This window comes from Homalodisca vitripennis, chromosome 2 (genome assembly GCF_021130785.1).
Source record: "Homalodisca vitripennis isolate AUS2020 chromosome 2, UT_GWSS_2.1, whole genome shotgun sequence".
NCBI lineage: Eukaryota > Metazoa > Arthropoda > Insecta > Hemiptera > Cicadellidae > Homalodisca > Homalodisca vitripennis.
Genome location: NC_060208.1, coordinates 107067448 through 107088267, shown reverse-complemented (window position 1 = coordinate 107088267; position 20820 = coordinate 107067448). Strand labels below are relative to the sequence as shown.

General features: G+C 32.7%; 2 protein-coding genes across 3 annotated transcripts in view; one reads left to right on the top strand and one right to left on the bottom strand.

Annotated features, from left to right (window-relative positions):
- The window catches only part of LOC124354521 (protein mono-ADP-ribosyltransferase PARP16), a 28794-nt gene extending 24401 nt beyond the window's left edge, over positions 1 to 4393 (top strand). For both annotated transcript variants that reach the window (XM_046805048.1, XM_046805047.1), the window contains one exon: positions 502 to 4393. In XM_046805048.1, the coding sequence (XP_046661004.1) occupies positions 502 to 667 (166 nt within the window). In that variant the 3' untranslated portion in view covers positions 668 to 4393. The remainder of the gene's footprint in view (positions 1 to 501) is intronic.
- Positions 4394 to 9606: 5213 nt separating this feature from the next.
- LOC124354520 (sodium-independent sulfate anion transporter-like) overlaps positions 9607 to 20820 on the bottom strand; it is a 65065-nt gene continuing 53851 nt past the window's right edge. Inside the window, exons 5-14 of the mRNA XM_046805046.1 lie at positions 20435 to 20630; positions 17080 to 17300; positions 16053 to 16230; positions 15745 to 15909; positions 14711 to 14872; positions 13967 to 14107; positions 12985 to 13130; positions 12179 to 12352; positions 10945 to 11098; positions 9607 to 9807 (exon numbers count right to left, since the gene is read on the bottom strand). Coding sequence (XP_046661002.1) covers positions 9770 to 9807; positions 10945 to 11098; positions 12179 to 12352; positions 12985 to 13130; positions 13967 to 14107; positions 14711 to 14872; positions 15745 to 15909; positions 16053 to 16230; positions 17080 to 17300; positions 20435 to 20630 — 1575 coding nt within the window. The 3' untranslated portion in view covers positions 9607 to 9769. The remainder of the gene's footprint in view (positions 9808 to 10944; positions 11099 to 12178; positions 12353 to 12984; positions 13131 to 13966; positions 14108 to 14710; positions 14873 to 15744; positions 15910 to 16052; positions 16231 to 17079; positions 17301 to 20434; positions 20631 to 20820) is intronic.

The following is a 20820-nucleotide window of genomic DNA, read 5'->3' as shown; positions in this document are numbered from 1 at the left end:
GTAAAAGTCACAGCTATTTTAGTGGTATTTGGGTGTTTAAGATTTCTTATGCATACATTTTTGACTACTGGTTTTTGCATCATTTACAGCTGTTTTTAATTCACGTAGAGCATTATTATCCAAAAGGAAGCTTTTACAAACACTTAATAACTAAAATAGCCGAAACTCTTATTTCTTTTATTTGAAGCAATAACTTAACAAACTAAAATTATTTTGTATTTATGTTTTTATTACTTTTTAGTTATACCCTTGCATAAACCTTGTTTGAAATTTGTCTGCCAATAAAAAGTAAAAGAACTGCCTCAGTTAAATTTAATTCATAATTTTTTAAATAATAAGAACTGAATCCATCTCCACCCTCGTGAAATATGGGATGAGTTTGGCCTTTCTCCATACTCCTGGGAACTTCTACTGTGGATAACATAAGTAGTAAGTGGATAAGATTTATGAAATGTACGCATATTTTTGAAACACCTTAATAATTAGTCTTATCACTTTTAGATTGAATCGTCCAGGTTCTTCATGCCTGTCTTGGCTCAGCAGCAACAAGATGACCATCTCTCTAGTCATTTACGTGATAATGCTTGCATCAATTGGTCTCTCGCGCAGTGACACCTTTAAGCGCTATTGGCAAAAACTGTGCCATATGCTTGGATTCCACTTCTAGCAAATCTGCCAAAGTCTTACCAAAGTTTTTGTGTTTGTTTATAGTTCAATGTTATGGTAGTTGTTTAAATGTAAGATTATTATTGTTTATACAATCACATAATTATATACAGAGTTTATAAAAAGTACATTTTGAACTATTGCATGTTATTTTCAGAAAGGTATTTAGTACATAATACTTGTGTTATTTTAAAAGTTAAGGTTATTAATGTCGTAAATACCACAACAAATAATTTATATTAATAGTATTATTTTAATGAGGGTTTAAAATAACTATGTTGGTTAGTATTTATTTTGCTTTACTTCTTGAATATAGATCGTATCTTACAGTTGGGCCTGTTTTATTACTATTAGATTGAATTGTCCAAATTCTTTATTCCTGTCTTGGCTCAGTAGCAACAAGATGAGCATCTTATAGTGTTTGCATAATGCAACGTGGTAATGCTTGCATCAATTAGCCTCTCGTGCTGTCACCTTTCAAATTCACATTCCTATTTAAGCGCTAATGGCAAAATCTATGGCGTTCGCTTGGATTCCACTTCAAGCAAATCCGCCTAAGTCTTACCAAAGTTGTTGTTTACTGTTTATAGGTTCAATGTTAAGCATTTATGGGGTGCTGTTCAGTTATGTATGGATTACTGTTAGCTTAGTATGTACAGAAAGTCTTATTAATTAATTGATCTGTTGAGTTTAAATGTTTCTCCATTATTATACACAAACAAATGTATTACATAACATTACGTTTAATACATACTTATCCCAAAACAACTCTAAAAAAATTGTCTTCAGTTAATACATAAAAAATTCATAGGATATATGATACAATGCTATCTCCTCTTTCTAACACTCTTTGCATTCATTGTCAAATTTTATGTTGACTGAGCCTTTTAACCCTTCGCACACCACTAATAAGTCCATTGGTTTCCCTATAACACCAATATATTTATATAATATATTTTTCTTTAAGATAAAAACTAATTTTTATTATAAATATGCTATAAGAGGTAAATGCAAAAAATAAAACAGAAGGGCATTTTGATTAAAATTAACATATTTTTTGATAAAAATCTAAATACAACTATTTACCATACTGTTATAATTGATCTATTTGATCAATAATTACATCAATAATAAATTTGATCTAAATTCAAATTTATTATAAATACAATTTTAAAAAACTGAAACATTATATAGACTAATAATTATATGAGAATTTTCTTGTCTAATGTTTCGTAGATAAGGTCTATGGTCTATAATATTATCTTATCATCTGGGCAGACAACTGATATATTTGGTTATGGCTCTATAGGGCGCAGAACAGATGAACAGGTGGAAGGAACTAGACAAATGGCTTCCCCCTCCCCTGCCGCTGAATTGAGGTTGTCTATAAATACTTCCTAGCCAACAGAGATAGGCACGCACCGGCCATTTCTAAGTCCTTTTGTGAACTAAAAAACTCGAATATTGAATTTAATTGTGTTTGGCAATTTGGTCAAAGTCTACCAATATAATGTATCCGTTTATAGCGTGGTAAGGGTTAATAAGTTTTGCAATCAATGTAGATTTTGCTAAAAGTAAAAATTAACTTAAATAAATTTAATAACAGGTTAACCCTTTAAGTGCTGAGTTCTCAACGGTGCTGTCACCTAGTATTGCTGGGTTTATTTGCTGTATACAAATCCGCTTCACAATAGCATACATGTTGCGTGTTTCTCGTCTATGAATCAATTTATTAATTAACTAATTAGTTTTAGCAACATCTTTATTTACTAAACTGCCGCCAGAATCTCCTGATTGTCATATCAGATTGTTGTTAAAATATTGAGTACACACCCGATCACCATCATTCTCAAAAAAGTTAGGAACTGCTGAACACCTGACTCACCTAATGCATTTAGACTAATCTAAAAATGATAAAAAGTCTTTATCAGTATTACAAATCATTCCTGCCATACCGACTGAACCACAATCAAAATAGAAAAACTACAGTAGCTACTTTAAAAATGCAATTGAAAAAACTAGTAAACTACAACGTTCTGTTTCTGATGTCCAGGTGAAACTCCACCATGTGCTTTCATGATAGTTCCTTAGTTTATCGTCAGAGTGTAGTAGTAACACAGCACTACTGTGGATTTGTAGTAGTTCAAATAAACACTACCAGAGGCCAGTGTGTATCATCTTATAAGTGCCATGCGTCGTGTAGTGAAGTAGCCGTTTGGAATGTGTTAACACGGGTGTGGCAGTTGAACGCAAAGTAGGATCGCTCATGTTACCACGGGCATGGTAATTAAGTGTTTAAGGCCATCTCTTTTGGTGATGGGTAGTGTGTGATTTTATAAAGGGTATTACTGCCAAAAACGCCAAGGCATTTTCAGCCTTCAAGCAGATTTAGTTCCAAACATCATATTTATTTTTAATTTTCATTAGAAATGAATGTAGTAATATCTACTTCTTGGTTATATATTATTATGTCCTACATATTTCTTAGAATTAATCTTTTATAATGAATACTAGGCATAAACATTGTTTATAACATTTTTACATACACAATCACAATCTAAATTTATATATTAGCAAAATGGAACAAATTTGAAGTTCCTACCTTTTATAGAATTTAAGTAATAACAGTTTATGTGAAAGTTACATTACTTTTAGGTTTATTAGTGTATATGTTCTTAGCTATTTGCAATTACTTACTGGTAAAAAACTCGTAAGCGTAAAAAAATGGTTTTTACATATACATTTAAAATTTAGCAACAATAAAAACTAAGTTTCCTCTTCATACCTACAAAAACTTGTTGCAGTAAATTAATAATGTTTTTTAAAGTCATTTGATTTAGAGTACCCTCAAGAAAAGAATTTAAAAAAACGAATGCCGCCCACTGTGACACAGATATGTTTACTTAACACAAATCTTGTTAACATTTGATTTTTGCATTTAGTGGAAGTTTATCTATATTACTGAATGTCATTAAAATTGTACTTACTTTTGTGATAATCTTTTAAAACTTTGACTTAAATAATTGAAACTGTTTTTAAGCTAAACACACGAACACTGGCACAAATACAACACTTTGAATACATACAGAAACCATAAAAATTGTTTTGTATTTAACAAAAAAGTTATGGAGTATATAAAGGACAAAAGAAAGAAACTAATTTATTTAGTATTTAGTAACAAACACCCTTAATAGTGTTTGAACATATCACCTTATAAACAAAACAATTAGAACAGGGTATAATTGTGCGCTAGATATAACTATGTGCTAGGTAAAATATATTTTTATGTAAATAGGATTTTTAAATATTTTACAACTAGTTTGCAAAAACCATGATTTTTTTGGTTGAAACATATTATTACCAAATATATTTACTTGTAATATTTGTAGCTATTGTAATTTATACAAAAGTATTAAAAAATTCAAACACTTGTAATGTTGGTGTACAAAAGACATTTATGTTAATGGTTTCTTATGACATTTTGCATTTGTTTATTGTATGTAGAATTCATGTTGGACTCTGATATGTTAAAATCATTTACCTGTTTTAACATTTTTTTAATGTTACGTTATGACAATTTCTAGTAGAATAGTTCCTTATAATACTATAATATTATTTTAGCTATGGTTAGTGTAAATTTTGATTTGTTAAGGGAAATATGTAAATATGTCTGTTACAGATACCTATTACCAAAACTTAAATCAATTAAAAATAAATATTTGGAGAACTCCATCTATTATTTTCTACCTCTGCTGTATAATTTCATTAGTGATTTTCTAATTTATAATAAACTCTGTATAATCCTTACTTTCTGTTTTTAAGAAGTCTGACCTCATGAAGTAAGCTTTTCCAGAGAATGTTTGTGTGTGCATGTGTGTGTGTGTGAGAGTTACTGTACAGTTATGTGAGAGCTATCACTCTGTGGAACTGACACAGGTGCCGACAGTAGTCGTAAGTCTGCGGCAGCATTTCAAACATTTCCAGAGAAGAAAAATCACTATTGCACCAATCTGGAGTTTGAATGGCATTATTATCTGGAGTTGTTAGATTGTGTTGATTTTGAATTTAATATATTTTTGTTTCGGTTTTTAGTTTAAGGACAAACTGTCAACACAGTATTTTACCTGGAGGTGCTCAAGAGACTGAAATGTTGGGTCACATGTGTTTGAAAGAGAAAAACTCCAGTTGAGGATTATAATGAGGTAAAAACTGCATGATTCCAAATGATGGAGCGGGTGTACACAACTAACTAAACTATACTACACAACTACATCTCCATGGAGTTGTGTAGCATCTCAAAACTTTTGCCTGGTCTTTACTCAATTCAACTTGTATTGGTCTGTCAATTGTTTTGGGACCCATGATGTGGACAGTTTCTGATATCCAAGGGTTTTTGTGCTGGTTTCGTTAACAGAGATCTGGAGATTTACGGAAATATCGCAAAAAGTTCATCCAAAGCCAATCATTACGGAGTACATTTCCAAATGTTTCCAGAATTTCAGTCACAAATTGGAGGTCTTCCACTCCTCTGATCATTATGCACAGTCGTACAACCGTTTTTAAACTCTGACATCACTTGGACTAATTCTTATGATTTTTAAGCTTTATCACCAAATGCAGTTTTTACCTTATAGGAAAAAGTCTTTCCTGACACGAGAGCCTCGTACACTTATTTTCTGGATATTCCTCGTAGATGACATTGCAGGTTAAGCTAAAATGTTCAAACTTTTTATGAAACCAACCAGTCCATCAAAGTAACTACAACGTGTGTTGACAAGTAACTAAAATATATCATGTTAACCTTCACAATATATTCTGTTCACTGATTTGTTTATTCTTGTACCTAACATGGTTTTCCATTAGACCAATATAACTATGATAACTCTTGTGACAGACAAAGATTGTAACTCCCAATAGTTTGATGTTTACTATTGTTAATACCGATGTAGAGGTAGAGAGTTTCATATTAAACTTCAACCCTGTAGGTCAACTAATTCAACAAAATTATATATCATACAGACAAAAATTGAATTTTGTCATCAACTGGTGGTAGAGGCTTCACTAAACACTTGCCCTCAACCAATTGTAAAAACAAATCTACTAACAGATATTTCTTTTATTATAGTACAGTATTAAACTATACTTCCTAACATTATCATCTCACACTCATTGGAAACATTCAGTTAATAGTCACTACACAATACATTTTACAATAATTAAACCAATTGGCCTATTCCATCCAGTTCATAAAGAATAGGTTAAAATACAAAGGGCAACAAAAAATAAAATGTACTGAATAATTAACCCTCTGGATGCCACAGCGATGATGTTTCATCATTGTTTAACTAAACTAGAAATGCCAGGGTGACAATTTGGGCAAAAAATAAATTTCTAACTGTAACCATCTTTTACTGCCAAATGATAGAGTGAATTTAACCCTTTGTGATTGGGAGGCTTTTGCGATCTCTCGCTCAGTTTGGATTTAGGCTCAGGTGGTTGTCCTCTCAGCTTGCCAGGCCATGCATAGTGATCAGCGGCGTTCTGTATCACCACTTAGGTTTGCGAAACTATATACGTTACTTTTACTTGGATTTAAAATGCAGTATTTAACCTTCAGCTCTTTAAATGACAGATTAAAATTAAATTCCCAAAAAGTTTATTAGACTAAAGGTTAAAACCTTATCGATTGGTTATTTATTATTTGCTTTTAAACAAACCAAGTAGTATAAAATTTAAGTTATAGGTTGATTTGTTTATAATTATTTTTATTTGCGGAGTAAAAGTACAATCCATCTCAATTAGGTCTCTCGTACCAACAGAATATAAATTTGTTTCCAATTTTTGAGCTTTATCTCCAAAGGTTTGGAGGCTTTGTCTCACACACTACTCAGTCCTCCTCCGTAGACTAATGGTTATAGTCTCGGCTCTCTAACGGAGAGATCACGGGTTCAAATCCCAGGGAGGTAGAATCATGTACTTTGTACTTTGAAAATAAAAACCAGTGCACTTCGAAGCCGGCATAGCTGATGTTGAGGCTTAAATGAGATAAAAAAAAATTAAAAAAACGCTGCTCAGGGGAATAGCAGTCTGTTTGGTCACATTTTTATAGGTGGAAACAGGATTTTTCCGGACATTTGCCATCGTTCAGTGAAACAAGAAATCAGTAACACTACGTTTTGAGATCTGCTTCAGGTAAAGAACTAACCTAATACATAATTACAAACTAGGTTAAAATAAACAAATCTTACCAAAGCGTTGTGGCACGCCTAGGTCAGGAATCACAACCACCATATTGTTTGTCAACTTCACTAACTCTATAAACATGCACTTAATAAAAAACTATACACAACACTAATCATTAAAACTAAAATACGGAATACAGGTCACAATACGTCTTCATTCATCTACTCTCGAAACGTAGTGTTACTGATTTCTTGTTTCACTGAACGATGGCAAATGTCCGGAAAAATCCTGTTTCCTTCACAACCCTTCCATCGTCAAAAATAACCTTCAAACAAAAAATTTTACAGGTGGTTAGAGGTTAGGGTTATTTAAGTGCTTTATTACAGTTGCATGGATCGCAGCCTTGCAACTGTAAGTGAAGTTGACAGACAACTGTTGAGTGATGTGTAGTGACATTGGTAGTGTATATTTGGTGATAGCACTAATGAAGATCCTACTTACACACTAGAAGCACAAACGTGACCAAGGCCTGTGAATCACCATTCCCTGATCATAGGCATGCACAATGACATTGACTCCTCTAGGCCTTTAGTTAAAATTGACAGACAAGTCTTAGCAACAGTTCTGTACATTGATGATGAAGTTAATGAAATTTGGTTGTCAATCAATTATAGGGAAACCAATTTTATTAATTACTGTATTTTTAGAAGCTGGCTATTTAGGCTATTGGATTTAAGGGTTGTATAATGATCAGGGCAGTGTTTCCAATGAAGTTTATGGATGAGAATTTCAATGGCACAAATGCATAAAGCCTTTGAAGGCTGTGCATACGAGATTGGTCTGCCTGTTTGAATAGAACAGAAAACCACTCCTCTTTCTCCCTCCTATTTAAGTATGATTCAAAATATCCACAGACCAACAGGAATTGAGTAAGGAAGTAATAACCCCACTATGCTTATTCATTGTTCACTTTGTAATGTTCTCAGTCAACTTTTTGGTTTTACTCCCGCAGGATTCAGTATCTCAGCAAATTTGCCAACTCCACATGCTTTGTTCAACTCACTTGGTGCTGTTTGAAATACTCTTACACAACTAACTGGTTCAGAGAAATTACAATATTCCCCTATGAATTTGTTAAAAATTAGTGTAACTACCTGAAAATAATCTTGAAATAAATCTTGGATGTTTGCAACTTTAATTATTTATTTTACAGATACTTTAATATAGTACATGGATTATATTTATAATTGTAGTCTTGATTTGAAATTAAATTCTAATTAATAATATTTAATTATTTACTGGGAGTAAATTCTGTTATACTGCTAAATTCAGTTTCACAAGACAAACTTGAATTTTCATTTTTTAAAGAAATAATTGGGTCAATTATCTGAATAGGAGCAGTTTTTTTGGCACATTCAAAATCTATATAAAGTAGAACAGTCATACTTATATTATTGTTTTCTTTAGGAGTCAGCTTTGACATTATGTACTATAGTTGGTGAAGTACTGTCAGTAAGCGGACCATCTGGAGCATTTGGATCCTGTCACATCACTGTATTACAGTTATTTAGTGCTCTAAAGGTTATGGAACTTGCCTGATAAAGCCTTTTGGTTAATCAACAACTTTACTTCTATTTGACAAACAAGCTAATGATGATGCAGTTACACAAAACATATTCTGAACAAAACATATTTTTTAGCTGAACCACAGTACGTATGTAATCTAGTTTGCATAAAATATTTACTCAGTACTGATGAGTGCGAAATCGTGAAACATTTTGTAAAAAATAAAACTTAAAATACAATACTCAAATATGTTTAATTTCTACAAATTATTACTGGAACCATATGATAAATATCTTTTCATTCTTATTTTCAAAATTTGCATTATTCCCCAATTGATTTCTGCTACAGTTCCATCTTATACTTTAATAAAATCTTTGCATAATGACTCTGACAACACCATTAGCTTCGCACCATGTAACATTTCATTAATGAGACAGAAAATTATGTTTGAGGAGGATTAACTGCTATTCTTGAATGGCTGGCTCTAGACCAGGGGTGCCCAACCTTTTTTACCCAAGGGCCACATTGTAAAGCCTTTATGGCCAGGCGGGCCAACATCCCAGGGGATTTGAAACCTCAAACAAAACGTATTGCCCGGGGTTTGTTCCAGAAATCTTGTGCAAAATATGAGTTTTAAGGTTATTTGGCCCTTGTTTCCTGATTATTGTAATTTCTTATTATTTATTAGTTCTTAGGTAAAGGTTTATAATATATTATGTTTTTAGGTTCTTTTAATAGAAATAAATATAAACCCAGACTTTAGGATGTTTGCTCTAATTCTGAAGGAACAATAAAAAAGTCACCAATACATTGAATACATTGATTTTAATTAATCCTACTAGGAGTTGGGTAGGGGTTACGTCGCCGCACCGCGTGCTGTGTCGTGCTTACGTGCGCTCTATTCGCCAGCCGGCAGCCACCACCGTAGTCAGTGAAACCTGTCTACAACTACTTTACTGCTTTCAACACTCATACTCCACCAAATGAATACGGCTCGTTCTACGTGAAATCGGCTGGACTGCTTGGTTCTCAAAAGTTATATTTATTTAATATTTTAAATGCTTGTTAACAAATTTGGTTGTTTTGGCAACAAGGCGGGCCACATAAAACTGACTCGCGGGCAGTATTCGGCCCGCAGGCCGTAGGTTGGGCAGCCCTGCTCTAGACTATGGAAATAAAAACTATCAAAAGTCAAACATAAAATATTTAATTAACAAATAAATACTGTTTTCACTAATCGTTACATTAAACTAATTTAAAGTTAAGCTAAATCACAATATTCGTTATAGTTACAAAAGTTTACGAGTCTTAGAGTAAATTATGTCACTATTTGTCCGTTAATTGTCCTTAATTTTCACTGAATTTGAGGTGGAGTTGTTTTCGCACAATGACCTGGAAATTAAGAAAAAGAAATTAATAAATAAACTAAATATCTTTTTAAAGTTCTAAAATACAATATTTACTGTTATAAAAAAATAAACACTAATGCACATACATTGTTTACTGAAATAATGTAATTATCTTGAGAATCAAAACAGTGGCGCTGAGTTTTTTCAAGATAAAATTGTCATGTCAGTATTGATCTCAGTTTATTTTGACTACTTGTATTAGTAATGTGGTATTTAAATCTATTATAACAGTGTGCATTTTTCAAATTTACATGTAAACTACTTTTTCTGTGATCCTGGTAACAAGAAAAAATCTAAGATAAAAGTGTCTTGCTGTGTAGTCTCATATGAATAAACCAACAAATTATTACCAGACTACGGAGTGTTTGCTTGAAGTTACCTAAGTTATTGACATGCGTTTTTTCAAAATACCTAATCCGATATCTATTTACATTAATATATTTTTATATTACTAAATAAAATTTCTTTAATATCTACAGTACATGGTGTATATCCAATCATTTATAAATTTAGGTTTCGTGATAATCTTTACTTTTCAATTTTTCTCAAAACATGGTTAAAGAATTAAATTAAGCATTGTTAAAGTTATTGGTGGCTGATAAATCCTTTTTGGACCTTAATAGTTAAAAATGATCAGCTAATTCCTTTTGTAAATTAAAGCTTTGAAAATAATAAATCAAAATTATATTTCTATAATTATATTGTATGCTTTTTATCCTTCGTATCTACCAATTTCTTCACAAATTGTATAAAAAATAGCTGGGACCAAGAAAGTACCTTGTGGAAGCTTTTACATTTTCTGTAATGTTACATTATATTACACACTGTAGGGTTATCTTTATAATTAATTTAAAAAAGAAACTAAAACCCTTTTTAAACATTTATTGCATTATAAACATGTGCTTTGGCATTATTAAATTGTGCATTAAAAATTGCTTAATGCTAAAACATGTCTACAATAAAATAAATGTTTGAGAATGGTTCATTTCTTTTTTCATATCAATGTTACATTAATTTTTAGCGCTGGTCTTGATTAGCTATAACTAAAAATATTCCTTTCCTAATGCCATTAACATCTTACAGAAATCAACATAACCTAAAACCAATCAGTGTTACCAACCTCTGAGCAGGCTGTGTAACTGCTGCTCAGTGTCGCAGTGCAGGAACTTGACGGGTTGCATAGCCTGGAACACTTCTACAACGCTGGGTTTGAGGTTGTAGAAGAGCAGTGGTTGGTTGCGGAATACAAAGTCATCTATGAGTGACTTTACTCCCTGGAACATAATCACAACATTAGATTCAAGCAACCTTTGTCATTTTGTATACATGCTATCTTGGATTATATAAAGATTCTTCAGCATATCATCTCTAATATTGTGGCATAGTTACCTAATCTCAGATTTTCACTATCTAATATCTTCCAAACAAATCCAAATAAAATAGTATGAAAAATAGATAGTACAGATTAATAACTACTAGTAGTAAGTAGTGTTAGTGTACATCACACATTTGTTGCATACCAAGTAATCTATTATATATCATATCAAATGTTCTCACAGGATCACAATCTAGACTACACAGAATTAATTTGCAAAATAAACTCCATAAGTTATCAATTGAATAAAGTCAGTGTTGTGACAATTTTTTTTTCGACTGTATACTTACATTTTTATAAGTTTAACTTTAATCAAATAAAAACTTTGGAATGTTTTATCTAAGAATTAAAATGACAAAAAACTAAAATTAAAAAAATTAAATTAAAAAATTAAATTAAAATTAAAATTAAAATTTCTGTACATGTCAAACAACAGTGAGGTAAAGTAAGCTCACATCAGCAGTTTTTTTAATGTATTGAACACTAAAGTACAAATACTGAATAGGCTGTTGAAATATTTAATTTAAACTAAAGAAAATTGGCTTTCAGTGAGAATTTCTTAGTATCTTTAGTGCCAAAGGCAAATCTCGAACCAGGCCTTTTCTGAAACCTTTTTTCAGACAATATTTTCCCGCGCCTGTCCACATGTCTGTTTGAAGTGTCTGTGTTGATGGAGGTTGACGCATTGGTGGGACATGATGTAACCAGTCAAATATCTTTTCCAGGGCCTGCCAAAGCTGAGTACAACCCTGCCTTGAATTGTGTTAATATGAAACAAAGATGTTATGCTGAATAATTTGTTGGATGAACAATTTCATGTTAGACGTCTTACAATATAATGTGGCAAAAGAAAATTATTCTGGACTGCGGGAAAAAAGAAGGTTCCTTCAACCGTCACAGAAATGTGGCTCAATCTCAATACAGTATAGTAACAGTTCAACAATCACAACGTGCACATTAAATGATATTAAACTATTACCTTAGCAGCAGTGAAGTCAACACCTTGCACGTGCCTGCTGTCAATCACAACTGGTATGCTACTGGAGCCATGCTTTACTCCTATCTTGCGTACAGTGCTGCGTACATATTCTACAGAGGGGAAGACAAGACTTCTGTCCGGCGTGATCATGAGATACTCACAACCCCAGTCTGTCTGTAAGAGAGAAAATATCATAATTATGCTGTGCCCTTTTTAGAAGATGGATAGATCAGTTGTCTTAGAATTAAGTCTAAAAGAATTATTGTTATAAATATTCTATTCTGTTTTGATGGAAATACAGAATTTATATAGTTAGGTCTTCAAACAGCTTTTCGCTCTAATTTTTGATTGTAGAATTATAGGAAATGTCTCATTTAAAAGATCAAAGCCCGATGGTCAATTAGATCATTGTCTAAATTGATACTTTTAGATCACTTTAGACATTTGCAATTTGGAAAACATTATGAAAGCCAAAGATAAGAAAATAAGATTCTTTGAGCAAAAGAGAGGTGATGAAAGGAAAAAAGGAATGAGAAAATTAGAGATAGTTGAATGAATTATAATAATGAGGTAAGAGATAGAAAGGAATCAAATGGACCTATGAAAAATATAATGGTCAAACACGTTCAACATAAAAAATAACGACACATAGAAAGATTGTATAAAAAAAGTAGGAAGACATAATTTAGTAATGAGGATAATGTACTTGTTAAAGTATACTGAACAAAATTAAAATGATGTTGGTAATAATCTAATGTATAATAAATTAGATCAGGCATTTACTCCACACGCTTAGAAAAGCTTACCCTATGTTTCTCTACATGAACGGAAGGTCTTGCAGATGCGTACAAGAGACCTATAACGTTGATTGAGATCCCGATGACGATACCGAGTTCCAACCTTATAAGCAGACAACTGATAAAGGTGGCTGCAGCTGGGATCAAGTCCATTTCTGAAACAAACAAAAAATACCAGTTAGGAATAGTCAGTCTTAATATGGCATAATTGTTGGTTATACCTACATCTTTTAAAATCAGCTGTTTGATAAGTTTTTTTATGGAGTCATTGAAATAAAAAAATAAAAAATCAAAAACATACATAGTCTCATGAAAAAATCACATTAAAGGTATTTGAGCAGTGGCTAATACCTTTGCCAAATAAAAGGTGAAATAGGAATGTAGCCTATAGAATCCAAGATTACAGTATTTATTTTACTTTTTACTGTTATTGGATTCTTAGGGACTTTGACGCAAGATTTTGGGTGGCTGGGAGAGAAGATACAATACTTCATATTCTAGCCTCATAGGAGGCTATTGTTGAGATCAGCTTCTAATAAATATTGCATATGGGAAAGATTCAATTTGAATCACATAACACATTGAAACATTGATATACCTCAGTGCGTGTTTTAAGGTGAATGAAGGCATGAGATATAGTCTTGTTATTAGTCAAGCTCTACTGTTTCTTAACTAGTGTTACAGCCCACCAATGGGAACTGAGAGTGTACACATATTTACAACCCCAACAACTGTCATGCCAATCTCGTGGGCTGCTGATATCTAGTTTTTAATGCAGAATTTCATCCTCTTACTGTGCAAAAGTCACCTAGATTTTACAAAGGCTCTTTCAAAAGGACTAATTTGAATGTCTGATCACACAAGAAACCTGATTACAATACACTCTAGCCTGAAAACATTCATAACATGTGACTTTAAGTAACTGGATTATAGGTCGATACCACAACTCCAGGTTAGACATTGTAATTTTGCTTTTATAAAGTATACATACTGTTAGTCCTCCAGATTGGCTTGATCACATGGAACTCCACCATGAAGACAACAGCTGCAATAATGACTGCAGCCAAGGCAGCCTTGGGAATGTAGTGGAAGTAGGGGGTGAAGAAGTACAGTGACAGCAACACTAAGATACCTGCAAGTACAGAAATTACATGAATAAAAGTATTTTTTACGTTTGGAAACAACTACACAATGACAAGAACCATAAAATGCGGAATTTAAAACATTTATTAACATGCTTTGACATGGTTTTTGTGTACATATGGTTTAGAGTCTTGCCTATCATTAATTCAACATTTAGAAGACTTTCCCAAAATAAATTAAAAGGATAATTTTTCTGTAATCAAACATAAAATTTAGTATATATATATTCATTATGGTTAGATTTTTCTTTTAGGTGTGCATAGAAGTTAATTCTTTGAGACCTGGTTTCCATTGCATATAGCAATAAGAGTTTTATTTATGAAAACAGTATAATTGAAGAATTACTAAATGGTGTTACAAAAGCGTTTCATGAGATTCAATCATCTTTTTAAGATAGCTTTGAGATTGAATTAGACTTCCATACTTGTAATAAAGCTCATTTTCCTTAGGAAATTACGTGAAACTTAATAGTAGATTCAGTTTTTGTTAAAACTGAAGAGAAAGTAGTTTCAAATGATGTACTGTAATAATTTGATATTTTCACTTGCATATGGGTTAAAGCCATCATAGCCAGATACAGGTCTAAACTCACCAGTGTAGATACCACCACAAGTGGTTTTAACTCCACTGGCATTGTTGACTGCACCTCTGCTGAGAGCCCCAGAGACGGGCATTGATCCGACAAAGGCAGAGAAGAAGTTACAGAGACCCAAGGCGAGCATTTCTTGGGTAGCGTCGATACTTCGTCCCTCCGCTGTAGACAAGAGATCATTCATTGCATGTTACATATTAACTGACGACACATAAGCTAGAAGAATTTATTAAAGATGTGTTTTGTTTAGTTACACCCTTCTATAAAATGTGTAATGGATCTACCAAATGCCTAATGCTAGATTAACAATTTTTGTCCACCATTTACTTGACTATGAAAAATTTCAATGTTGAGGGCAGCAGTATCTTCTCATCAAACAAGATCACTTCTTATGACAACTGTATTTTCAGAACTCTAAAAAAACTTAATTTCTTGATATGGTAGCCAAATTATGACTAGGTATTTTCAAGACAGCTGTATGAATCTTATTCAGTAGAAGAAGATAACCATCAGAGTTAAAGACGCTTTGCAAGGTCAGGTAGCTCTCCCACCTCTAAAAAGATTTCTTTCTTTTTTGGCTTTAGTAGAATAAACCTCTTCAGAATATTGTATAATACATTTATATTTACTTTTACAAGATTCTCTTTTTTAGTTTTGAGATAATTTAGGATGTTTAGTCTCAAAGTGAATCACTTACACGAAACTGGTTAATTGTCCTAATAATGTGGATATCAGACAACTGACCATTACTGAGTACTTTGAAAGATATTTAAAATCTCAACTTTACTAAATATTATAACATAAATCATTTTGTCTTTTAATGAAAATACTCAGACAGGAGATTAATTTCTTATATTTCCGTTCCAGGAATATATACAGTATACAGAAGCTATGATCGGCTCATCAACCTATGCTGTACCGGGTGTCAGCCTCGTTTCATAAAACTACTCACAGAACAGTTCTTAGATGGATGGGCAGAATAAAACATGAACGAAGCCATTTAAAAACATTTTGTAGTCCACTGGAAAACTTACAGAAGACTTTGGCAAGTGAGATGTTTTCCAGGATAGACAAGAGGGGAAGGACGATGATGGCCGACTGGAAGCTGGAAGTCATGTCCAGGAAGCTATGGGTCACGTTGTTGGTTGTCACAGAGAATGGCGGAGGCTGAAAGGTCGGGAGACCTCCCTTCACGTGGGCTGTAACAATTTCAAAATAACAAATTTACTATAACAACAATTGATACAAATCCATAAAGAATATAAAGAAATTCATTAAACAAAAATCTAAGAGAAAATTTGACAAACAATGTTTATCTGACCAAAAGCTCACTTCTGTTTACCTGAAAGGACAAAAGGAGCAGTGCCGTGCAGCTCAAAGACGTAGGACATGACTCCACATGCCAACACGACCAGGATATTTCGTGCAGTGGAGATAAACCATAGTCCATGTGCAAGGCAGCTCTGTGCGCGTGTCCTCTTGTTGACATCTGCAGGGCCCACCGGCAAATCCTTGATTTTCTACAACATCAATCATGCTTAGTCAACTATTTCAATTTAATCTTTTTGCTGTACAACTATAATAATATTGTATATTATACAAGATATAGTCTAAAAGAAACCAGATCGAGGCTGTCAAACATTATATTGATTACTATTTATAATATTTAGACTGCCCTACTTAACCTAGCTCCTTGGTGCTTACATTACCATATGTATTTTCATTATGCACAAGAATTATTTAAGTAGTTTGCCATAAAATCACCATAAACTCAATTGTTTTAGTGAATAAAAAAATACAGGGAGTAAAGTCAGGTGAATGGAATATGTGTGGTTCAACTTTCAAGATCTTGATGGACTAAGTATAGTGAACTGACATTGTTTTTAATTATGGAATTCAAGAAAGAATTTCAGAAATTATTGAGCGCTTTATTTATGTTTAGTGTTAGTTTTAGTGTTAGTGTGTAGTGACAATTTGGTGGTTATCATTACAATGAAAATAATTAGACCAACAACCATAACCTATGTTAAACTATCGATCCTTTATATTCACTGGTCGTTGGGTTATTAGATCACCCAGTCTTGGGTGGTAACAACACTACACATAGCACTCACACTTATTCTATGCAAAATTTGTCTTGTATGAAGAGTTTGGATTGTTCTCTTTACAAGTTAATAATGTCACTCTTAAAAAAAGACTCCAATTATATTTAGTGTACTATTTAGACTTCCAAGTTAAGATACAATAAGGAAAGGAAAGAATTAGCTTTTGAGAGACCAGCATTAAAAATGTAGCACCACAAAATTATTCATTAATTTTATTATCTAATAATGTTTCTACTCTTCCATCAATATCTTCCTTGTACTCACCCTCAGGAACAGAAGGACAGCCATACAAGTGACACCGAGAACGGCATCCCAGACCCTAGTCTGCCCCAGGTGAGCGACCACAGCCTCCAGTGTCTCCAGGAAACTGTTGGCAGCGAATTGGAGTCCCAGGAGATCCTTGAGCATGGTGGTGGCGATTATGATGGCGGCGGCTGAGGTAAATCCAACTGACACAGGTCCGGAGATGAAATCTATCAGGAAACCTGAAATGGTAATTAATGAGGTGAGAGGGTAAGAGCTGTGAGCCTGAACAAAATTTTAAGTAGAAGATTCCAAAAATGTCAAGAAGAATTTGGTATCATAAACTAAATTGGAATAAATTCTATAGAGTATGAGTTATTGTGAGAAGTGAACGCCTTTCCCTATAAAAAAATAGTTGAGAGAGAAAACAGGTTATAACCACATTGAAGATACCTGTAGCATATCTATATGGTATCCAAACAAGTAAGTAAAACGTTTAACTTTTTGTAAATATGTATAAGATTGAGTCCCACTTGTTTAAAGAACCAATGTGTTACCTTGTTCAATCTTCACAAAAACATTTTGGATTTAAAAAAATCTTTATTTTTATAATTTTTTAGTTTCTTTAGGCCATTTATTGAGAAATCTTTTATAAAGTTTGATTATGTAGTATAGCATGTGCAGACATGGATCTAATCAGCACAATGATTGTTCATCTTAGCCGATATGTTATGTTACTTTGGAGATATATAAAATGCTTGATTTGAGTGGAACACATTGAATTTTACTATTGTCCCTTGACATATCTTATAAAGTACTAATTAATTATTTGATTAATGAAAGCTTTAAATGAAACAATGCCTATGACTGAATTTCTAACAAAAAATGGTCATTAGATTTTAGCTTATTGTTTTTGTTCTCCTTTTGCACTGTACACTTACCCCAATATTTCTCACTGCGTCACTTGGTAGTCAAAGGTTATCCAGTGAGAAGACTTCATAATATACTCAAGTAAAATAATAAATTTGGCAATGGTTTTATGGACTTAATTTTGTTTTTATTGTCATACACTAATATATCTAATGTTATGAGGATAGAATAGTGTGGTGGGTAAAATCTGAAATAAAAGGTATTTTGAGTATGTGTGAAAAAATAAAAAAGTATAAATGAGAAGAATAAATAATTTTTTTCTAACTGGCCTCAAGAACATTTTATTATGCACCAAAAGAAGAAAATCGTCAGCAAATTGTTGACCTTGCGAAAACCCACGAAGCATCTATCGAATCAGTATGAAGGAAAGGATTATCTGAAGGCCATGGACATGGGTGGTTCCCAAATCGATGGACCATCTTCACACTACAAATATAGAAGCAGTGGAGGTCATTGCAACAAAAACAAGTGAGAGAGGATCCACTGTCTCTCTGGAAAGGTAACTCATTCATTTATCCTTTGTCAGAGTTCATTGCTATCTCAAGGCTGAAGGATGATGACTATCCAACATCAATTATTCTTTTATCATAACACAACTGTTATAACAGTGACCTTCACAGAACAGCTCTCAAGCCAATGATTGTTCTTAATGTCTGAGTTGATTAAGAGAATTTTTACATTGCCTCTTATAGCTGTTAGAATTGATTAAGAGCACTTAAGGTAACTTCTGTACATAATGCTTTTGGTGAGTTGAGAATGAGTTGAAGATTTTTTCATTCCATGGAAGATAATCCGACATAAGCAAGTGCTACTCTCAGAGCTATTCAGTAGTTCCGGCATGGCTTAATCATTTTACAATTGCTCAACTTATAAAAGTGATTTAATTCATCTTATATAATGTAATGAACTATTGATGATAATGTAATGTGTTGAATTGAATGATAATCCAACATTGGCATGTGCTAAATAAAGAGCTATACATTAGTTCTTGCATGGCATGATCATTTAGAATGGCTCAATTTATAAAAGTGAAATTCCAGTACACATAATGAATAAGCAAACATTTTTGTATACCATCAGTAACTTTTCAGATGACATAAGTATATTGTTTCAAAATAGCATATCAAGCAGAACTGAGTCATAAAATAGCTAAAATTTCTAAGACATTTCATTGAATGGCTCTAAGATTTCAACAGTAATTGAATTATTTTAGACTAATTGAGAAGAATCCTTACACCAGAGTCTGTAGCTTTATTAGGGAGAGCACATATGATGGATTATGTTGAGTCCTTTGATAATATATATGTTATTGTTAATTATATATTAAATCCCTAAAAACGCACATGTGTCTGCTTCTCCAACCATATGGCTGGTTCTTGTTTGTACCTAATATTTTCGCTCTTGGGAAGTACAAATATCGATTTACAATAAGAATTACATACGTTTGTATGTATCTAAACAGCATTGTATTCCTTTTTAATGCAAAATGGTCTTGCTGTATGGTATCCTCGGACCTAAAAAATGTGCACTTGGTGTCTGGTGCACTACTTTATGAATCCATATTTTTAAATGTAAAAACCCATTAAGTGACACCTCACTTGAAGGGTCTTGATAAAAAAATAAGAACAGGGGAATCTAGAACTTTCTATCTCAACCCAGTACAAAATGGCAGCTCATTGAAATTAATTAAAAATTAATTGAGGCAAAACATGAACATCCACATTCGGAAGTAAATAACAATAGACAACCACTTCCATTACAAACTCAAACCTGTTTTACAGTTATTACTTAATCCATCAAAAACTTAACAATGTATCCTATTTTTAACTCTCCCTGTATATTTATGGTTAAAAGTTATGTGTTCACAAAAGCGGGCTTACATTAAAAGTTACTTTTTGTCATTAGAGCCCCCATGGGTAAGTTGTTTTGTGAAACTTGCATAATGTTTTATGATTTATTGTAAATCTATTTTGTTTGTACATTTGATTTTTAGTGAATTACATGTACAAAATATTTTTACTTATTTAGCATTCAAAGATTACAAAATTTTGAAATGTAAAATTTGTTTATACAATTACTTATGGCATTACATCTTTTAGCCCAATGGTATCTGCTACTCAAGCAGTACCTCAGGTAAAAAAAGCTTTAAGCTCTTTACTTGATTTCTTAGAACCACTTTAGAATACCATTTTTTCTTTAATTACTGCCTTCTCCTGTCCAACCTCATTAGACTTTTCATAAACTCATTGATATGGATAGAATAAGTGCAGTTTCAAAACTGTGGGTATCTCAAAATTTCAACTTAGGTACAAAAGGTGTACTTTATCCACAAACAGGAACTGTCTCATCCTCAAATAAAATATTAAAAACTCCAGGTCCTTAAAGTTGACTCTTTGCTGTTGTATTGTAAAATCTTTTCTGGGGAAAATTCTCAAAGCGGACTTACCCAGTTGCAGAACACCCATGAGCAGCTGAACACAGCCTGTGAGAAAACATAGTAGGACTGCTCCCTGAGGTCCCATGTTGTGTAGATTCTCCCTAGTCAGAATAGCCATGATGGCTGTCGGTCCGATGGGAGAATCCTTACAACTGCCGAAGATTGCGTAGATGAAGCACGCCATGAAGGAGGAATAGAGACCGTACTGAAACACAACACCAGGCTCTTAATCTTTAGACTTATGTTTTGGTGCAGTTTAAAATAAAAAAAGAACTGAAGAAGTTAAACTACTTTAAATATTTTAAGGACTTTCAATTGTTTAGGAAAAATACCTCTCAATTTTGATCTGTAAATTCTTCTCTTCTTGTTTATCTAACTGTATTACTTCTTTGAAC